At 37.1% G+C, this 18,571-nt stretch overlaps 1 protein-coding gene across 2 annotated transcripts in view; it reads right to left on the reverse strand.

Moving 5' to 3' along the window:
* Window positions 1–18,571, reverse strand: part of lpin1b (lipin 1b) — a 44,524-nt gene that overhangs the window by 7,449 nt on the left and 18,504 nt on the right. For both annotated transcript variants that reach the window (XM_022683112.2, XM_007260451.4), the window contains exons 2-14: window positions 17,842–18,042; window positions 17,029–17,124; window positions 9,863–10,122; window positions 7,760–7,861; window positions 7,500–7,614; window positions 5,979–6,423; window positions 5,607–5,700; window positions 4,102–4,289; window positions 2,992–3,085; window positions 1,974–2,043; window positions 1,415–1,507; window positions 1,129–1,196; window positions 183–321 (exon numbers count right to left, since the gene is read on the reverse strand). In XM_022683112.2, the coding sequence (XP_022538833.2) occupies window positions 183–321; window positions 1,129–1,196; window positions 1,415–1,507; window positions 1,974–2,043; window positions 2,992–3,085; window positions 4,102–4,289; window positions 5,607–5,700; window positions 5,979–6,423; window positions 7,500–7,614; window positions 7,760–7,861; window positions 9,863–10,122; window positions 17,029–17,124; window positions 17,842–18,042 (1,965 nt within the window). The remainder of the gene's footprint in view (window positions 1–182; window positions 322–1,128; window positions 1,197–1,414; window positions 1,508–1,973; window positions 2,044–2,991; window positions 3,086–4,101; window positions 4,290–5,606; window positions 5,701–5,978; window positions 6,424–7,499; window positions 7,615–7,759; window positions 7,862–9,862; window positions 10,123–17,028; window positions 17,125–17,841; window positions 18,043–18,571) is intronic.

Here is an 18,571-nt window from a genome sequence, read left to right on the forward strand (position 1 = left end):
TGTTTTTTTCCTATGATAGTTAGATTTTTAAAAATCAATACTGTTTGCAATACTCCAATATTGCATGGTAACCCCTGTATTGTGATACATATCATATCGCTAGGTTCTTGCCAGTACACAGCCCTATTAATGTATGCTGTTTGACATTTAAATAGTTTCACAGCTGTGGCTACAATTTTTACCAGCTGGTCAGAGGTCAGGCGGAGTGTCTTCCTGTAAGATACCCCCCCTTGTGGAGGAATATTTTCTGGTTGTGTGGAGCTGGGCGTCTGTTTGGCTGATATATGTTCTTCATCACTAGAAGAGGATTCGTCTTTCCGTCTGTAATTACAAGAAAAGCAAATAGACAGTTACTGAATCCTGAAAATAAAAAAAATGGTTACCAGTGTTACATACCAGGGATGTTTAAGGAAAAAAATAATGCTCTCATTTTTCTGGAACACAGGAGTTTAAAGTAATATGTAAACACTAACTATAGGAAAAAATGCAAAACCAGCTAATTAGAATTCACTGTTTCTCTAAAGTCACCAGAATTAACTCATTTACATATCTCTGACTATTTAGTATATATATTAGCCTCAAACACTTCTTTTTGAATACAGAACCTTTTAACAGAACAGATTATCTTACACCTTATACCTAATTCTAAAATAAGTATAGTCTAACAAATATTATTTTAAAATGAATGTCAGTTATTAAAACCTAAATATACACTAGTGTTATAACTGGAGCTTAATGAAAATATAGGAACACATTATTATTAACACCCCCTTCTTCACTTTCAGTTTGTTCATAAAACAACATAACAAATGACAAATTATATTTTAAAATTCTTGTTTTATGATTCTTGTTATATGATTAAAATTTCCCAAACAAAACAATGTGTGTCGTCAACATGATAAAATATTATCACATTCATAATACATTATGATACCAGTTAAATATAATATAATGTCATAATTTACTTTGATAAATTTTGCTTAGTTATATTTTAAATGGGTGTCTAACAGCACTTATTTAATTGTTTTTATTTTGTGTCATTTTTTTATATGTGTCGTCCCTTCAGATCTATGTGCGATTGTAATGGTTAGCAATTAAATACACAACTGTACAAGTCTAAAAACTCACCTGTTATTATTGTTCATTTTCCCAGCATGTTCTGCTCCTCCAGCGCTTCCATTAACAGACGCTGAATCCTTTGCAAACGCAAAAAGGCATTTTATTCATAATGTGTGGCTGTGAGCATGTGCGCTTATGTTATTATAAACTATGTTTCAAAAGCTTGGAATATGTGGCTAGATTAATATTTTAATTTGTAATAATAGATTAATGCTTAACATTTAATAAGCAGTATAGCCTCTGGTCCATTCAAATACAAAACAGTAATGATAATTATTAAATAATATTAGCATACTGTTTTGGAGCTGGATCCTCTGCCTCTCCATGAGAACCACCAGCGCCCCCCTTTTCGTGGCATCTTCTCTTTCATGATGCTCTCTATGGTGGCCTGTAATGAAACATGCACAGAGGTGCAAACAATCACAAAAACTGAAAAATCAAGAGACACAACGCAAAAAGAAAAGATCATGCAGAAGAGGAGGAGCTGCAATAGTAATTATGAAAACACACAGAGGAGGAGTTGAACAGTCTAGTTATACAAGACAGAAGGAACTCCAACACTAAATCAACACAGGTAAAGCAGGAGAACTGAAAAAAGACAAAAAAAGGAACCAAAGGAAGGATCAAATAGGACGAGAGAACAGAAGAGAGAGAGAAAGGTTTACTTGGCTGTTGTGGCTTTGATCAACTTTTCACTTATTTAAATACAGAAAGTGTATGCAGCTTGCAGTACAATGTACCACCAGCAGAGGGAGTTCAACAGTTAACATGGCAATGACTTGTGTACACATTTCTGCGTGTGTGTGTGTGTGTGTGTGTGTGTGTGTGTGTGTGTGTGTGTGTGTGTGTGGTACCTTTGGCAGTGGCTTCTGAAAGACTTGCATAGCCAGCAGGATTGGTGCTGCAGTACTCCAATTGTAATACCTGCACAAATGTAGAATAAGAGCATCTTCATCAATCATTTATGTATTCATTCATCAATCATTTATTCAATATGCTGTAGCACATTGCACATGTTCTCCAGTCCTGTGCAGCTTTACAGACCTCAAATATTCACATGCTATGAAAAAAATGTGTCTAAAAAGTGTCTAGAACAGTGAACCCAGCTGTTAAAGTTTCTTAAATGACCAATTATATTATATCTATTCAAAATATCTTCACATGAGAAGAAAAGCCTTTTTAACTGTTAGAGGACAAGTAAAAAATAATTTTGGAGTTTTCCTATTGGTCTATTCGTCAAATTCTATATAACATCAAAAACAAACGCAAGATTCACATTATGTCAAAAAGTATAAAAGTAATACAAATATTATTGGTAATACTTTACAATAAGGGTAACAATTAACAGTACTCTCGACAGTAATAAAAATTGTTAAATGGTTAAGTAATGGCTCAAATAAATGTTATTGACACTAGATAAGACATTATTAAAAGTTACTACATTTTAATGGTTTCAACTATTGTACATAACAAAGACTTAAATCATTAGTTAAAACATGTTGAAATCAGTAAAAATCATGTCCTAATTAGCCTCATTTAATAATCAGTTGTGACATTATCGAGTACATACTGTTAATTAATTTACCCTTATTGTAAAGTGTTACCATATTTTTATAATATTGCAATAGCTTTCTATTGTATTTTAGAAACAATACCAGTTCTGTAAATTATTCTAAACTAATCTGGATTGTAAGCAGTATACAATACACAAAAAGTCCTAGTATGTACGGTAATGCATATAATGTAATGTATGGTCAAGACTTTAGGTTCATTCTGTGATTAAATGCATTAGTATGTAGCTGACTCTTACTGATCCTTTGACACTTGCTAATTATTTCTGATAAAACAGGAGAAGCTTCTAATTTTTCTCACTTTGATCCGATTTTGACCACTAGGTTGGGGTCGTCTATGAGTGCAGGGTTAGCAGCAAACTGATTGTATGTAACCGCTTTCTCCTGAAAGTACTCTAGAGAGGAGACAGACAGACAGAAAGACAGACACACAGACAGCCAAAGATTAAGACAGGGAAACAAGTAAAGTAGGGGCAGGTCAACTATCACAACTTCAAAAACAAACCAGTCACAATAATTACATTATCGACTTATTGTGGAATATATGGACATAACCTTGACTTCAGTATTGTTTATTGAGTTTACATATCAAGAAACATAAATTAAATTAAGCCAATATGTTGAATTTGTTTAAAAATACTGATTTAAAAAAACTTTGTTTAAATACATTTCTGATTAGTTTATTTAGGGTATTTAAAAATTTACAACATTTATATTCCACGTCTAAATATTCTTAAAAATTAAATGTTTATTTTTGTTTAAAAGTAATGTGTAAATAGATTTTTTTTTATTTCTGTTATTATTATGTCACCACTAGGGATGGAACGAAATAGTGATATTGCAATATATTAAATCGCTTTTGTTTGCAATACATTATCAATACATGAATTCAATTAGTGTTATGTTTTTAAACCATTGGTGCTCTACACTCCCTGAGACTCCCCCACAATCTGACATACTTAAGTTACTGTTTTATTACTTCACATGGTGGTGCTAATCAAATTAACAAGGTAAACCTGCAGTGAAGTTTATTGTTTTTCAAACTGTTACCAAACTGACACCAATAAATCCATAATTTGGGGTAATTGCATATTTAGGAGTATTTTATCCTCTTCAGTAACACAGATGCTGTAAAGTATCGAAGAGAATTGGCCTAAAGACAGGTCTAAACTCCAAAAATCTAAGAAAACACCATGGCTTAATTTCAGTGAGTTTAAAAACCTGTATGTTAGGTTTTCTATACAAATTCACTCTAAACTGTCTACAGCTGTGGTAAATTAAAAAGCATTAAACAAAATCTAAAATATCTGACCATATTTCATAAGTTCCACAAACTGTTGACGGAGAGCATATGCCTAAAATCTGAATGTATAAGTGAACGTAGGTGTACAGTATGTGTGTCTGTCTGCACCTTTAGTGATCTCCCTGCTGTCAGTGAGTCCTCCACACAGAGAGAGGGCAATAGAGGGCAGGTCCGTGGTCTGTTCTGAGTAGCTGTCTACTCCACTGTCAGCTCCTGAGCTTCCCACAGACTGAGGTGACATGCTCATGCTGCGTGTGGTGTTTTCACAACACACACGCCCTGCACTGCTGCCCTCACTGTAAATATACACACACATGTAAGCAGCTGCTGGGACTTCCAATTTCCATCAAGCTATCAGACCTATATCCCATGTTATATCCAGTAAAGGGAGGGTGAAGTTTAAGAGGTTTTCTCTGAGACACATTAAGATGAGACACATTTCTTCTTGAACTGCTACAAACTAGTGATGGCAAAAAAACAAGACTTCATGAACCAATGGTGTTTTCCAGTAGTGTTCCTCAGTAAGGAAAGTAGAGTTTGGCTGTCCTAAAAGTTGCTAATGCATGTTTTTGAAACTTTAAAGGATTCACGTTTTGGGAGAGAAAAAGGTGAGTAAAAAACAACCTAAATATGTTAGAAATGTTACAAATTAACTCTAACAAATGAACAGCTTCTGTTGTTTTTAAATAGGCAGTCACTTATTAGTACATATTCATTGAATGCAAGAGTGCTTATGGAACTGAAAGACAGGAAACTGCAACAGATGGAACAAACATAAATCATTGATTTTTTTTTTCATAAAAAAGAAGCTTTTTAGGGTCCATTCCTTTTTTCCCCCAGGCTTAGAAGCCTACATAGCCTACAACTAGCCTAAACTCTATAATAATAATAATAATAGCTGATATAATCTATGATATAACAGAACATTAACCACAAACTCTTAACCAACTAAATAATAAATTCACATCTCTCACAACAGCAAACGCCAACTCAAAACCCACAAAGGGTCGCGAGACTCGAACCTCCTTTATGTGGTAGTGACACCCAAAATTAAACAATCACGTGTCCCACTGAATCTGAGGCCTCGTTTGTCATCAGTCATGTGATTTTTACAGTAAATGACACAAGCCCTTAAACTGGGGCTTAATCTGCCATGCCCCTTTTTTCTCTACACAGGCTCCAAGGCATCGCTTCAAATCACACATCACTACTGCAAACAAATTAGACAGATCACCACGCTTAGAGGTGAACACTAACTGCCAGTTACACTATGTCAACTAATAGACACCTGTGCTGTCTAGCGGCAAGCTAAGTGCTGGGGAGACAGAGGGCCATCGTACCCACCCAGAGAGGAGAAAGGAACAAATTTTTGAATGTAGCACATTACAGGATAGACAGTGGGAATAGAGCTCATTTACATATATTAGTCAAAAAACGCATGTAACAAAATTGTTGTTTAAAATTTAAAATTAAAAATGCTTTATGGTAAGGATAAAGATAAAAAGAAAAGAAAAAGAAATACCAGAACGAAGGAAGAAAGTAAGAAAATATAGATTACATTTAGAGGAAAAATGATTTAAAAAAAGGAAAATAAGTAAAGTAGATTATTGCACCTTTTTGGAAAATATAGAGCAGCTACTTCTGGATCCAGCTCTGTAAGGTCATCCAGATACACTCCATCTGAACCAAGATGACGGCTTCTCTTATCTGTAGGATACAAAGAGGATCTGATATGAGCCTAACTTTCATATGTTCACTGTGACAATGCAGACACATAAAGCTTCCTGTTTCATAAAGGAAATCCATTTCAAACTTAAACATTAAAAGATCAGTAAAATATTAAATGAATATGATTGGTCACTGACCCCAGTTTTTTTTACTTTGCAGTGGAATTACAAAGCTAATATAGATAATGGAGGCAATGGCCAGATTAAGTGTCTGAAATTACAATATTATATGATAATATCAGTCTGTTAGTCAGTTACCTTTTCTTTTAGACGGTGAATCGGTTTTACTTTGTTGGGAGGATCCTATAGCTGCTACAGCCCCCTCTTCAACTTCTGACACTAAACGTGCTGCTAATACCGCTGTGGTCTCTGGCTCCATTGTCTCAGGGTCCAGGTCCTGTCCATCAAATCCATTTTGAACTCTCTTTGGCCTTGTTCCTGCTGTGATGTTCTCTGCCCCAACAGCTAAATGATTGGAGTCCAGCCTCATTGGCTCTACCTCAGTCTTCACGTGTTCTGACACAGTCGTCTTGGCTGTGGTCGCTGTGGGCATGATCAGACGCAGGGTCGCAGTACTGTCAGCAGGGTAATGCTGGTTAGAGGCAGAGGCATCGGGGATGACTTTGAAATGTGTGTTGTCAGAAACTGGGATGGAAACAGGACACACAGCTGGGGAATCCGGCTTAGATGGCATAAAGGAGGGCTGTAAGAGAAATAATTATTAGTATTAATGAATATACACTCACATATAAAAATTCATGGGAAAGAAGCAAGTGTTGTGTCCCATGACTTTTGCCATGTTCCAGGGAAGCTAAAGGATGCAGCGCTGACCTACAGGATATACATTTTGGACGTTCTGCACTTAATATGGATGTGATTTCTGCCACAGTGGCTGGTCTGTTCACACGGACAGTTCTAGCCAGATGTTGCCGTTTACAATCATCCCCATTCATCACACTATCCACTGTGTGTGGTAATGCATGCTGACCAGGTTCAACTTTACTAACAAGATAACACCTCAAAACATATTCAGCTGTGGGCATTTCCAATATGGTGCATTAGGCGTCACTAGTGAGAATGCATACTTAAAGTGAACAAGGGTTTCGCATGTTTCCTTTCTAATTCAGCAGGTCTCGCTGCTGGGGAACTGTCTAAGTAAACAAAACTGTAATTCTTAAAAAAACTTTTCTTATAAAGTGAATTGAGCCCTAGATATTAATCTACTCCGATTTGGGTGAGTAAAGCACTTCCTATTATTTACAGTAAGCTTAGAATTCCAGTACTTTGTCCAAGGGCGAGCCACGGTTAGCAAGCGCTTAGCCAGCTCTGGTTAACAACGCTAGCCAGCTGCAGTTAGCAACGCTAACCAGCTGCGATTAGAAGTGTTAGCCAGCCCCAGTCAGTAGCACTAGTCTAGTAAATGCTGCCCCATAGGGGTAGACTGAGGAACCCTAAGTGTTCCGGTAACCCAGGCTGAATGGTGAAAGAGCTAGCACTGCAGTTAGTGGCTTATGCTAGTACGTCTCCAGCCTCAGTGCAAGATATACTTCACTGAAAACTCCTACATAACACTGTACTTCAACGAAGTGGCTTTACTGCTCCTTATAAGCTGACCAGTAGAATTCATACATAAGGTGGTTTTGTAAGGTGCACTGTCATTTTCAGGCCAAAATTAAAGGATTTTAATTGCACCTTATAGTCCAAAAAATATGTTAATTTGCATACTTCTATGCTGTGTCTATGTTATGTATGGTATGCAAGTTTATCTGTGGTCAATACCTGGGGCAGTTCCCCCCAAGCCCACAACATGGCTGGGTTCTGCTGCTTCTCCTCACCAGCTTTAGTGACCAGTTCAGAGTCACTCTTAGGTGAGCAGGGGCGAGAGACATTGGGACTACAGAGGGAAAGAGAGGGAGACAAATTAAGATTATTGATTAGTCAGGTTTTTTTTTTCAATACTACTATATATACACACCTACTACCTATCTATACAGTACTATCTATACACCTTTTTGTGAGTGTGTATGACTGTGTGTTACCTGTGCATAGGGGACCAGTCTCCATCAGAGCGAGCATACACAGCATTCTGCTTATGAGAGCCACTGGAGCAGTCATCGTTCATCATGTCCCTCAAAGAGGTCCTGATGAGCAAACACACACACACTATAAACAAATCTGAAACATCTGTTTTTGTGTTCTCACTCATGAGAAATGCACTCCTTTCACCCCTTCCTTTCTACTTTACTCATTATCCCTCACTCCTGCATTTCATTCTCTCTCTCTCTCTCTCTCTCTCTCTCTCTCTCTCTCTCTCACTGTCTCTTTTGACCTACTTTTGGACAGAGTAAACAGTGATCGTTGAATTTACTGCCCGGAGAAGCAGTGAGGTCCTCTCACTTGTTCACTCTCTCTCACTTGTTCACTCTCTCTCACTTGTTCACTCGCTCTCACTAACTTACACATACACATAAGTGTATCTAAGACACATGACAATACACACATGTTGCAAACATTGTTCATATATTTTTATATGAGGGTGAGTATTTTCCATCTGTATGAAACATAACTAGCTTTGAAAACATTGGAGAACCCTGTTTTATGTCTGTGAAGAGGTTTGTAGTGTATTTAAGAAGTATCCTGTGCCTCCTTTTTAAAACAAATGGAAACCGAACTTCTACAATGTTTGTTAATGTAATGATAACACAACCATTTAAGATTAATATTTTATTTAATCGATTTAAACATCAATTAAACCTTAAGTAGCTGAAACCCCAGGGAATTTAAAAGTTTACGCTTAACATTTTGGAAATAATATTTAATGTAAAACCTATTGTCTAAAAGTGTAAAAACATTTTAGTTTAGCATTTTACTACACCTATCAGTGTAGATTTATTCCTAAACTCCGACGCTATTTTGACAGCGCGGGCGCAAGACGTGAAAATAGACTGTCGGCAAGGTGTAAGATAGCAAAGAGCATTGCAACGCACCTTGTACAGGGTGTATGATATGGCCCTTAGTGTTTGTTGGCAATGTTATCTTCACAATTCCAGATCACAAATTAAGAGGCTATGTTTGGAGATCTTTGGACGTCTTGGCACTTAGTTGTTCTTTGATCAACTAATGTTTTATTGTCACAGATTTTTCAATAATATGAGTTCTTATTGATCCAAACTAATCTGTGTATGAGCATGTGTTTGCAGTGTATCCAACAATAAAAACATCTTGATTAGTACTACAATACTACAGGGTATTACAAATACACACACACACACAGACAGATGAGTGATAGGGAGCATATGGTGGTTGGTATGGCTTGAACAGCAAGTGGGGCATTCCAAGAGTAGCATGTTAACTACCTCCCCTTGTATAACTGTGTGTGTGTGTGTGTGTGTGTGTGTGTGTGTGTGTGTGTGTGTGTGTGTGTGTGTGTGTGTGTGTGTGTGAATGATACAAACTGATTAACGTCCCTTGTGAAAGAAAGAGTGTAAAAAGAGGATAATGATTCAGAAGAGGATGTGGTGAATCTGGATGGTTTCATTGTCTCTCAGTACAGCATGTGTTTGTACATTTGTCTGCTATGAACACACACACAAACACACACAGACAGCCACAAAGCCACACACACACATCTCTCACCTTATTTCACCGTACCTTACTTGTAAAACATGTGACTTACCTTTTTTGTCTGGTAATTCATTTTTATAAGCAAACACATGCGCGCACACACACCCACACACAGTACTGTAAAGTACAGACTTTACAGAACATGCCTATATCCTTCAGTTTATTTTGTACTAGCGCATTTAATTTAAACTCTGCTTCTGTTCAATACCTCCATTTCAGTCTTTGCACATTACGCACACACAAGATAGCAATACACCAGAACTTTACTTGAACACACCTCACACCCAGACCAACTTGTCAATCAGCATAAATATGTTTCTATACTCCAACGCTATTTTAACACCGTAGGTGCAAGGCGTGAAAACAGACTGATGGCAGGGTGGAAGCTAGCAATGATGACTTGCACAAGGTGAAAGATAGGACCCTATCTCTTCTACAAATGTTTTTAAAACACACTGAATGATTTCATATTATAATCATAAACAATTAGTCACGAGGCCAGGGATTTGCAGCCTTACCTGTTTCGGTCAGCAGTGTGGTCATCTCCTTCATTGGAGCTGATGTCGATGGTGAAGACCTCTTCATCCTCCGAGTACTCAGCGCTGGGTTCTCTCTTTACACTGTCCACTTTAGACTTCCTCCTCCTCTTCCTCCTTTTCTTTATTGCACCATTCTCTATGCCAGACACCGATGGCCCAAGAGTCTGGATTAAAGAGCTCATCATCACCGCACCATCAGACAGGATGGGAGAGGTGGCCAAGTAAGAAGGCACCACTTCCTGCAGGAGGACAAAAGCAATACATATATAAAACTGAAAATATAATTATGTAATGTGTCCATTATTTCTGCCTGAAAAAAATAGAATTATAAAATATAATTTAACCAGCATAATTTTTGCTGAAATGTACAGTCATCCATGGCTGAGAATCCAAAATAATGTAACTGGCCTTACTCTTTCTGAGCATGATGCAAGCCAGTTACGCATTTAGAAATAGGGGGTTTTCACCTGTAGTTTGTTTCACTGGTCTGTATTAGTTGATGAGTTTGTTTACTTGGAGTGTTTTCTCCCTCTGTTTGTAATGGTTCCACAAATGCATAAACCTAAACGCACCTAAATGCGCACCAATAATCCACGTGAGCAGACTGTGTCCTCTGATTGGTCAGAGCTGTCTGGTCTGGGAGTAAATATATATATATGCGAAAAAGTAAATGTAGCGAGAAGATTCTGTGTTCCAGCGCATATATCTGTGATTTAACACTGAATGCTGAAATGCTGCGTTTTCAATCAGTGTTTGGATGTGCAGCACAGATGTACACATAGTAAACCGAGTTTTGGGCTGTGAGCAGTGAAAGCAGCACAGACCGTGCATGCATAGACACAGCGTTTGTTCACAGCTGTGGTAATTAGTTTGTTTTAACCGGACCAAATGGTGTTGGTGTGAAAACGCCCTTAGATGTTGAAACTTCAGTTACATTGATGCATTAGTAGCGTGTAAAAGTGCAGAGGAGCTCAACCTTTTAGACATCCCATTGACTCCCATTGTATGACAGGGAGACTACGAAATGACTTGCCCTTAATGGCTATTTTGAGTGTAAATGAAATTAAATATCTCTACATGGTTTGTATGATTTGTGCACAGTATTTTTTTATACATGGCAGCTAAAATTTTTTTATTTAGGTCTACTAATGACTTTTGTGTGGTGCAATGAGACAAAATTGTCACAATTTCAGTTATTTCTCTTAATATTTTTTTTTTTGGCTTGAAAAGGCCATTACTGATAACTGATACTCTTTACATAAATGAACATGTAAATGAACTCTTCTGATTGGCTAACACTGTGCTTCACAACAAATCACAACTTTAGTTTAAAATAGTAAACCGCTGTTTAAACTACTGTAGGGTGAAAAGGATATGTGTTCATGTATTTGGGATTTCATGTCCTCATCATAAAAAAAAAAAAAAACTAGACGCAGACTTTGAGTTTGCATTTTAGTCTGTTGTTGAAATTAATCGACATGGGAGTTACTTATATTTCTATTGCATTGGCATCAATCAGCTCTTTAAAAGTACTATCATACTATTTAATTAAATGTACAGTCCTACAGTTCTAATTCTGCATTTCTTTGGTTTCCCAATGCATGAATGAACAGCTTTTACTGAGTTAGCAGGTCAAATATCTTAATGTTTGCAGTAGCTTGTGCATCAGCATCATTAGCAGCACCAATGTTTGTGCAGGTAACCAGCAAAATTTGCTATAGTCAGAAAAAGGTTCCTAGACCTACCAGACACTCTGTTTTTAGAATACATATATATATCTGACTTTGCAGGAATGGTAGCAGAAGCAAACTAATGACATTTAATTTAAAAATTACCAATTTAGGATTACTAATGCTTTCAATAAAAAAACATCTTAAGGACTGCTTCTTTAAAAAAAATGCCAGATTTAACTGAAAACTAGCGAAAGAAATGTTGTTCCTTCTTTTTTCTATAAAGTTAATACATGATATAGTTGTAGATTCAGATTTAAAAAAGGAACACAGGAGCATAGTTTTAAATGCCTCGAAAGTATGCTAAGGTTAAGAAAGCCTGTTAACCTTTCTGTTCTATCACAATAATGACAAGGTTTACAGACAGGTCACACAGTGACTCTGTACAACCTGACTGCGCCTATGTGTTTGTGGTGTGTAAATACAGTGCTTTGCAAGATATGTGCTAAACCCAAACATAGAACACTGAAGATGTGTTCAACACAGGGGGAGTTTTACTGTGGTGACTGTTCTAGTTTCAGTAATCTGCTTAATTGAGGGGCCTACATCCTTACTCACCACATAGTAAAACATTTAGTTACACAAGAATGACTATTAATGAAAGAATTTGACTATAATCAAACACCTACTCCAGTCATACAGTGGCCCTTGAAGTAAATTGAAAATAAATGTACTGAAAATATAAAAACTATTTAGGGACAGCAGTGGCTTAGCGGTTAGAGCACCAGGCTATAGATGACATTGTTGTGGGTTTGATAAGCTGGTCTGTTGGGTCAATGAGCAAGGAACTTAACCTTCACTGGGCAGACACATGTGTTTACTGCACTGATGGGGTTAAAGGTGGAGGCCACAGTCCCACTTTTCCAACACAGATATGGACTCTGAACTTTTACCCTGGACTCCATTTCCCAGCATGCATCCTCACCAGAACTCTCACACACAACTGATCATGTGGCACCACATTGTTCTCACTCGCCCAGCTACTGATTGCTCACCCCTCTTATCCTGTGTATTTATACCCCTGATTTCCGTCTTGTCCATGCTGAGTATTGCACCTATTGTCTGTTATATTGCCTGCCATGTGTATGACCTTTTTTGTTTATTCACCTCGTCTTTTGTTTACAGTTCTAGATAGATACTTTAAAAAAAATCATTCATTTTACCACCAAAGAGGGTTTCACTATCATGCAATACCTTTTACTCTACTATAAAAATCCCATTGGGTCGGTTTTCTGGACAGAGACTAGGCCTTTCCTTTTCAATGAAAAATCTTCTTTCACAATGCTATGCAGTCTAAGACAAGGTTTAATCCCTCTCTGTGAAACTATACCTTTGGGGCAGATATGGATTAAGCCTAGTCATGATCTGAACTATAAAACACTGTGACTGGGGATTCTTAGTTAAGAAATACAAGGTCTACGACCTGGCTTTATCACATAAGGAAAAGCAACCCTTTATGTTTAGAGTGTCATGAGGAGGAAAGGTGTGGATAAGGAGTGCCAGTCAGAGTTATGCTTGAAGATTAAAGTATTGAAGATACTTTACTCGACTATTACTGAAACTGAATCACATTTCTAAAAGAAACATTCTTGACTCAAAAATGCAAATATTTTTTTTTTATGGAAGAATGAATACTCTGCATTAGCCATCGCATCTCAAACCATCACCAAACATTAAAGTTTGTTTATTAGTCAAACATTACCTCTCTTTCTTACTCAATTTAATGTTTTTAAGTGATTAAATGTTGACACTTACGGATTTTTATTCAAGTATATTTTTGGCTTTTTGCTTCCACTTTTAGTAGCGTCACTAACAACCAAATATGGATTAAAGTATGGAGAGAAAGAGAGAGAGAACTCTAATCATACATACTGTTGGTTTTAATAGAACCTAGGTGAGAATTATGAGCACAAAGACAAAGTCACTTGCACATAGAGGGCCATGAAACAGCCTGAACTTTACAAAAACACACATATACACATACACACACACACACACTATATATATATATATATATATATATATATATATATATATATATATATATATATATATATATATATATATAAAGTGTCTGCTTTAGAGTCAGCTCACATACATAGTTAGGTCCAGGAATATTTGGACAGTGACAGACTCTTCATGATTTGGATTCTACATACCACCACACTGGATATGAAATGAAAGGACCTGACATACAATTAAACTGTAGACTTTCAGATTTAATTTAAGGAGTTGAATAAAAATATATATATTTTTTCACAAAGCTTCTTTATTTCAAGGGCTCAGAAGTAATGGACAATAAAACGTTACCATAAAAAAATGGTAATTTTTAATATTTTGATGAGAATCTTTTGCAGGCAAGGTTCAGATCTGCTGATTGACTTGGCCACTGCAGAAAATTCCTTTTGCAGTGTGTTTTGGGCCATTGTCTATCTGTTGAGCAAAAAGTAAATCCATGTACATTTTAAATTCATCCTTCTGCTTCTGTCTTCTGTCATTCTTCAAAAAACACCAGTGACCCAGTGCCACTGGAAGCCATGCACACCCATAACACCACCACCATGTTTTACACAGGATGTGGAGAGTTTTATGTTGAGCTGTTACATGCCATTTGCATACTTTCTTCTTCCTACCTTTTCGATACAGGTTGAGTCCAAAGAATGTTGTTCCAGACCTGGGGCTGGCTTCTTTAGATGTTTTTTGGTAAGCTTGCAGCTTGTGGTGAAGCCTCTGTATTTGCTCTCATGAAGTCTTCTCTTTATGATAGACGAGATAGACTGATAAATCTTCTTTCTGAAGAGTGTTCTTCACTTGGGTGATGGGTTGAAGGTTTTTTTTTCTTCACCATGGAAAGGATTCTGTAATCATACCCCACTGTTGTCTTCTGGTGACATCCCGGTCTTTTTTTTTAGCTTTCCCAAACTCATCACTTCGCTCTTAATTCCTGAGAATGTACCAAACTGTTGATTTAGCCCCTACTAACAATCTCCACAATCTTTCTGAGGAATTTACACTTTTTTCAGATAAATGATGGTCTGTTTCACTTCCATTGAGAACTCATTTGACCGCATGTTGTGGGTTCACAGCAACAGCTTCCTAACGCAAATGCCACACCTGGAATCAGTTCCAGACCTTACCTGGTGAACTGAGGATGGATTAAAAAGGGCATGGCTTATGCAGCCTATAAAATAGCTTTTGAGATAATTTGTCCAATTGCATTTGAGCCCCTGAAATGAGGAGGCTTTGTAGGAAAACGGTTTCAATTCCTAAATGCTTCAAAGGATATTTTTGTTCAACCCATTGAATTAAACCTGAAGGTCCACACTTCAATTACATCTTAGTTCTTTAATTTCAAATCCAGTGTTGTGGCACAACATTCAGTGTGGTTTACCTAACTGTATTAGCCAACATTGACCATTGACCATGACCTACTTTAATTTATAGGTTTATGTTAATTTCCAATTTCCTTATAATAAACTAATACAAACAAACATTGATTTTGGAGCATCAGAACAAATCCAGCATAAAGACATGCTGATTGCACAGTGGAGAATTTTATTCACTGAATGATTAGTTTTTTATATGCTTTAAAGAAGCAGCTGTTAGATGGAGAGATAGCTGTGTAACAGCTGATGGAGTGAAAAAGACAGAGGGAAGTTTTTCTGTTTTTCTGACGCTGGTTCCTCTGAGATTTGAGGAACCGAGCCTTCGTCACATGCCAGTTAAAGATCACTGCTCTGCTTAGAGGACATCATGCAGACTTTTTTGTTTTGTTTGAAGAATATGTTGGATTATTAAAGGATATTTATCACAACTTAACATCCACTTAAACTATGTCACTGAACACTGTAATTTTAGCCGTATTCTTTTTAAATAGCCATAAATATAACAGTCAGAGATAACCCGCAATTACTTGTTAGCTACAATAGCTACAGTAGTTACAGAAGCAAACTTTGTTGATGTGTCTTAGCTTTGCTACAATTGGAGTAAAGGGAAATGCTGTACATTTTATTGATTTATTAGTTTAGTTTTTTTTTTGTTTTACCAAACTAGCTCTAAGGATTGGTTTCCCAGACAGGGATTAAGACTAGTCCTGGACTGTACAGAATTATAAATAAAGATTCACCATTGAAAGAGATATGTAGTCTATTACTACTAATCTCTGACTGGTAAAAGAGTGTACATATTACCAATGTAAGATATTTTTTAATTGATTTTAGTTCTGTTTCTTAAAATAGATTTAGGTTAAGAGTCAGAACACGATGAACTAAAGGAACTATTTTGGGGTCAGTGTCCAGGGTAGCTGAGTTAGCAGTGGCCTCTGGTTTCTTTACCTATTGGGTATAAATAGAACACATCTCTGAAGTCCATTAATAATTTTCAGCGCTGGACCTCTGTAAGCTCAGAGACTCTAGTCTGCCTTAATTTTACACAAAAAAATGTTTGCTGCTAATAAAACAACAGAGCAAGACAAAGAAGTGAACTTAACAGCATAGACAGATATCACAGGCACTTTCAGCAACTGCCACTACACTGAGTTGAACATTGTATTTTTTTTTTAATCCTGGCACACAGAGCAGCAGAATTATCTCTCTCTCCAGTCAGCATCTGTTTTCTTTTTCAGTTGACTGTTTGAGCTTCATTCAGAGCCTTCTGCCTTTTAATGGAGAAAATAAATGCTAGTGTAGCTCCATAAAACGTGCCATCAGCTGTGTGTGTGTTTGTTTGGGCATGACCACACAAGTGTGTGTGAGAGAGAGAGAAAGAGAGAGAGAGAGAGAGAGAGAGAGAGAGAGATAAAGTAACTGTATATGTTAACGCATTAATTTTGACAGCCCTATTTTTTTAATATTTATTAGATACTTAAATGTAAAAAGGTTTTACTGTACTCCACTCTGTGTATATGTATATTTATGTATGTATGCAGAGTCTATGATTTATACGTTTGTTTATATACTGTAAATGTGTGCTTTGATTACAGTAGTCACGCAGTAGCTGAAGAGTTAATCCAGCACCAACCAAAAGCTCAGCTTTTACATCAAACACTTCACATTCGGCTCTAGAATGCTGGATTAGGCAGAAGTCATAAGTACCAGGCTCTGCTGTCTGTGTTTCACTAAATAACCCTAATGCACTGCACATGTTCCCCATACACTGGAATCTACTGTACATTCAGTAGTAACACAATGGCTTTTCTGCTCCTATTAGTACAGACAGCGCTGCTACAGTGTTGTGGTCTGGGGATGGTTTGTGTTCTGCGGTGGTGGGAATGATGACTTATCATTAACAGTTGATTACCAGGTGATTAATGATGGTGATAATATGCTGAGGAAACTTCCTCATAGTGCAGATCATAAGGTCTGTCTGTGGGCTGTGTGAGACATGTTCATGTGTTATGCATTTTTTTTTCTGTACCTGATCGTTCTCTGTTTGCTTGACGAAGAAAGCCTCGCCGTTCTCTCCCAGCTTCATATGCAAATCCACAGGCTCTCCATTCACTTCTATATCCACCTGGACAAGACAAGATACAGATGTTTCTTATTTTGCCATAACCTTTATGTAAAAATTAAAGCCTAATTTGTAGGGTTACATAAACTTTTCTCAGCTCTTAAAACATTTTTGTATTAAATTATTAAGCAATAATACACAAGAGGGAGTGCTATAACTTGTTATATTGTGACTATATCACAGTTCCATTAACGCTGGTTATTGTAACTTCGCAAGTTAAAATAGTTCCATTGCTGCTCTGTTTTTAGCTGCATTGTTTGGCCGGATTTGCATTGCTGCCATGTTACCTGTATGTGGCAGAGTAATACATGGAGAGCTTTGGTTACAGTGTATTACCAGCTGATAATGGCACTCATAGAATGCCTTTCAGCCAATCACATTGCAGGGTTGAAACTAACTGTGGTATAAAAACTAAATAATACACCTTAACAACTTAATACAAAGACTGGAATAGGAACATATTTCAGGAACACTTCTATAAAGAATGTTAAACTATCTCGCAGTGTTTATCTCTATTTGGACATTTACATTTTGCATCTTAAAATGACGTAGTACACTCTGATTTTGCAGCGCTTCTCCGGTTCTCAGCAGAGAAAACAGTGCACAAGTGTGCAAGGGTGTAAGATAGAGCCCATAGTCTCAATGCAATTAATGATATTAATAAAAACATTGTTCAGTTTGAGCTGCTATGTGTTTCTCTGTGTCAGAAGCAGAACTCACCACTTTCTCTCTGGAGCGCAGGACACCCATCTTGCCAAAGCGAACGTGGAAAGGTGAGCACTGTAGAGAGCCATCCGGCTGCCGCACCACGATGATGTCAATACATCCTGAGAGGGTGGCAGGGTTCAGCCCCCGGTACAGCTCCTTCACCTGCACAAACACCTGCCCCGCAAGCTGCCCCACGTAGTTCATGGTCTGAATCTACACACACAAAAACACACACAGACAAGGGCTATCACAATGAGTATCAAGACATGTGGCAATTAACTGTTAAGTTAAGGGTTGTATGTGGGAAGTTCTGACAATTTAAAGTGACAGTTTGGTCAAAAATCGTATTTACAAAACCTAAACTATATGAACGTTTTCAGTATTACAATGCCTGCATTTTGGGCATTACAAAAAAGAGTCTATGTTGCTTTTGTTCATTCTCAACCCATCACAAAACTATTAAGTAGTGCCCCATCATTCCAGAAAACTCAATTCTCAAAACTGGGGGCTTTAGACCCTCTCTAGCCCACACTTGGAATTAGACACGGAGCCAATGTGTTTATGTTCGTCTGTCAGACCTAATCTATTGGTAATATTTCTTTACATAGAAATACTAGACAAGCTGTATATGTGCATTTGCCCATCTGTGTCAGCAATGGATGCAATTTAAAGTACCTGAATACGTTCAATAAAAGGGATGTTCCCAAAAATGAATTAAAGAAATAGTAAATATGACACCATT

Source organism: Astyanax mexicanus, chromosome 1 (genome assembly GCF_023375975.1).
Source record: "Astyanax mexicanus isolate ESR-SI-001 chromosome 1, AstMex3_surface, whole genome shotgun sequence".
Taxonomy (NCBI): domain Eukaryota; kingdom Metazoa; phylum Chordata; class Actinopteri; order Characiformes; family Acestrorhamphidae; genus Astyanax; species Astyanax mexicanus.